We start from the raw sequence: 1,919 nt of genomic DNA on the forward strand, positions 1-1,919 counted from the left end.
AATTATGAAACTTATTTCTGCCTTAATTTCCTCATCTGAAAGAGGGGGGGGGGGGGGGCGGTGTGCTTGAGAACCAGCATTTAGCTGGTTGGGGGGAAGGCAGGAAGGAAGGATAAAGGTCATTCCTTGAGGCAAGCTTGGGGGAAATAAGAAGGTTGAATTGTCCCTAGAACAGCAAGGATGCCTGTCTGATTAAATCAAGGAGTGCACAGTATTTAATATACTGGAAAATAAGAGTGGACAGGCAGTAAGGGGTTACGTAAGACCTCATAAGTTAAGGGAAGTGTTTGGACTTGACCGAGTAAGAAAAGGTAAATCATGCTTTTGCAAACTTAGGAAAACTTTATCATGTTAGCTGCAGGTTTCATAAGAAACTACCCCCTAGGCGTGACCTAATGGAACCCTCATTTCATCACGGCGAAGGTACAAAAATAATTGCTTAACAAGGCCCCTTCCACTGAGCCACTAAGCGCACTCACTGCCAGCCTGGGTTCCATTTCCTCACACTTCCTAACCGAACCTGTAATGAGTCAACATCCTAGTGAACAGGCTGTCCCTACAGAAAATAAGCATTTTTTTTTTAATGTGAAAAATATTACCTGGGCTCAGTCACTTATAATTGTCTTTCTTTGGTAATAAAACTGAAGGCACCGTACCCAACTTTTCTCCTGGACAAACTAGAAACGCACAATCGTCTTTACACTGAAATACGCCTATTAAATACAAGGTCTCCGCAGATCCTCCAGACGGACCCGGACGCCAACTTCTCTCCCGCGCTTCCCTTGGCGCTTCCCGCGGGCGTCCATCTGGGTCTCCCGCGCCTCCGGAGGTTTGCGCTCGCGGACAAAAATCCTACCCAAGGGACAGGATCTCCAGGCGGAGGCCGAGGGACTGAGTGGGCGCCTCGGTGCGACCGTGAAGCGAGGCCCCCTCCCCGGCTCGGACGGGCACACGGGTACCCGGCTCCGCGCCGCCGGCCGCGGCCACGGAAGTCCAGATCGCGGCCCGGGACGCGCACCCACCTGACCAGGGGCTCCTTCTCCGGCGCGGCGGGCTCCTCCAGGCACCTGCACGGGCAGCAGCAGCACACGGTCCTCAGCCAGTCCCGCGGCCCCATGGGGAGCGAGGTGCCCCGGCGCCGGCACACTGGGACACGGCCGCGGCGGCGAGCGAGCGCGGCTGGGGCGCGGCCACCCGGCCGGCGTCCAGGTGCGGGGACAGTGGCGGCCCGGGCGTCGCGGGCCGGTCCGTGCGCATCACGCCGTGGCCGGGGACTCGGGCGAGGCCGGGACGCCTGCCCGGCCGGGGTCTGCGCGGCCGCGCGCTTTCCTCCACTTGGGTTTTGTTTGGGGCGCTGTTTGGTTGGGGCTTCCCCCGTCCCTTTCTTTTAATTCCCCGGGTGCGAGTTGGGACGCATGCGTCCCCGAGACGCTCCGCTGCTGCCCTCTCAGGAGGAAGCGGGGACTCCAGGCAGCCGGCACCTCCGACGGGCGCCCGGGGCTGGGGGAAGGAGGGGGCTTGCCCTGGAGTCACAGGGCAGGAGGCTGGGCTGACTCCATTCATACGTTTTATTGGCTTCACTCCCCAAGGAAATAAAAGGTCCTCCTTGCTACTCCCATGTCTTCAAAGCAGAGTGGAGGGCACGTTTTTTTTACCAGGTCAGCCCCACACGGAGTAAAAGCTAGCAGAAGAGCGTGGATTGACACGTTAGTGAAGTGGTTGGTTTGGTTTTGTTTGGTTTTGTTTTTAAGTAATCCCACACCCAGCGTCCGCTCCAACTCGAATCCAGATCAGGAGCCCCACGCTCCACGCACTGAGCAAGCCAGACGCCCCCAGAAGCGGGTTATTTTTAAGTACTGCATTCACGGTAATTTTTCCGGTTGTTTCCAAGCTCACCAGCCCCTAAAACACAAAACGGG

At 57.3% G+C, this 1,919-nt stretch overlaps 1 protein-coding gene across 1 annotated transcript in view; it reads right to left on the reverse strand.

Moving 5' to 3' along the window:
• LOC111145675 (melanoregulin) overlaps positions 1 to 1,287 on the reverse strand; it is a 65,230-nt gene extending 63,943 nt beyond the window's left edge. Inside the window, exon 1 of the mRNA XM_022500766.1 lies at positions 1,023 to 1,287. Within this exon, the coding sequence (XP_022356474.1) occupies positions 1,023 to 1,117 (95 nt within the window). The 5' untranslated portion in view covers positions 1,118 to 1,287. The remainder of the gene's footprint in view (positions 1 to 1,022) is intronic.
• Positions 1,288 to 1,919: the final 632 nt, after the last annotated feature.

The sequence above is a fragment of the Enhydra lutris genome, unplaced genomic scaffold (genome assembly GCF_002288905.1).
Source record: "Enhydra lutris kenyoni isolate GAN:26980312 unplaced genomic scaffold, ASM228890v2 scaffoldscaffold1, whole genome shotgun sequence".
Taxonomy (NCBI): domain Eukaryota; kingdom Metazoa; phylum Chordata; class Mammalia; order Carnivora; family Mustelidae; genus Enhydra; species Enhydra lutris.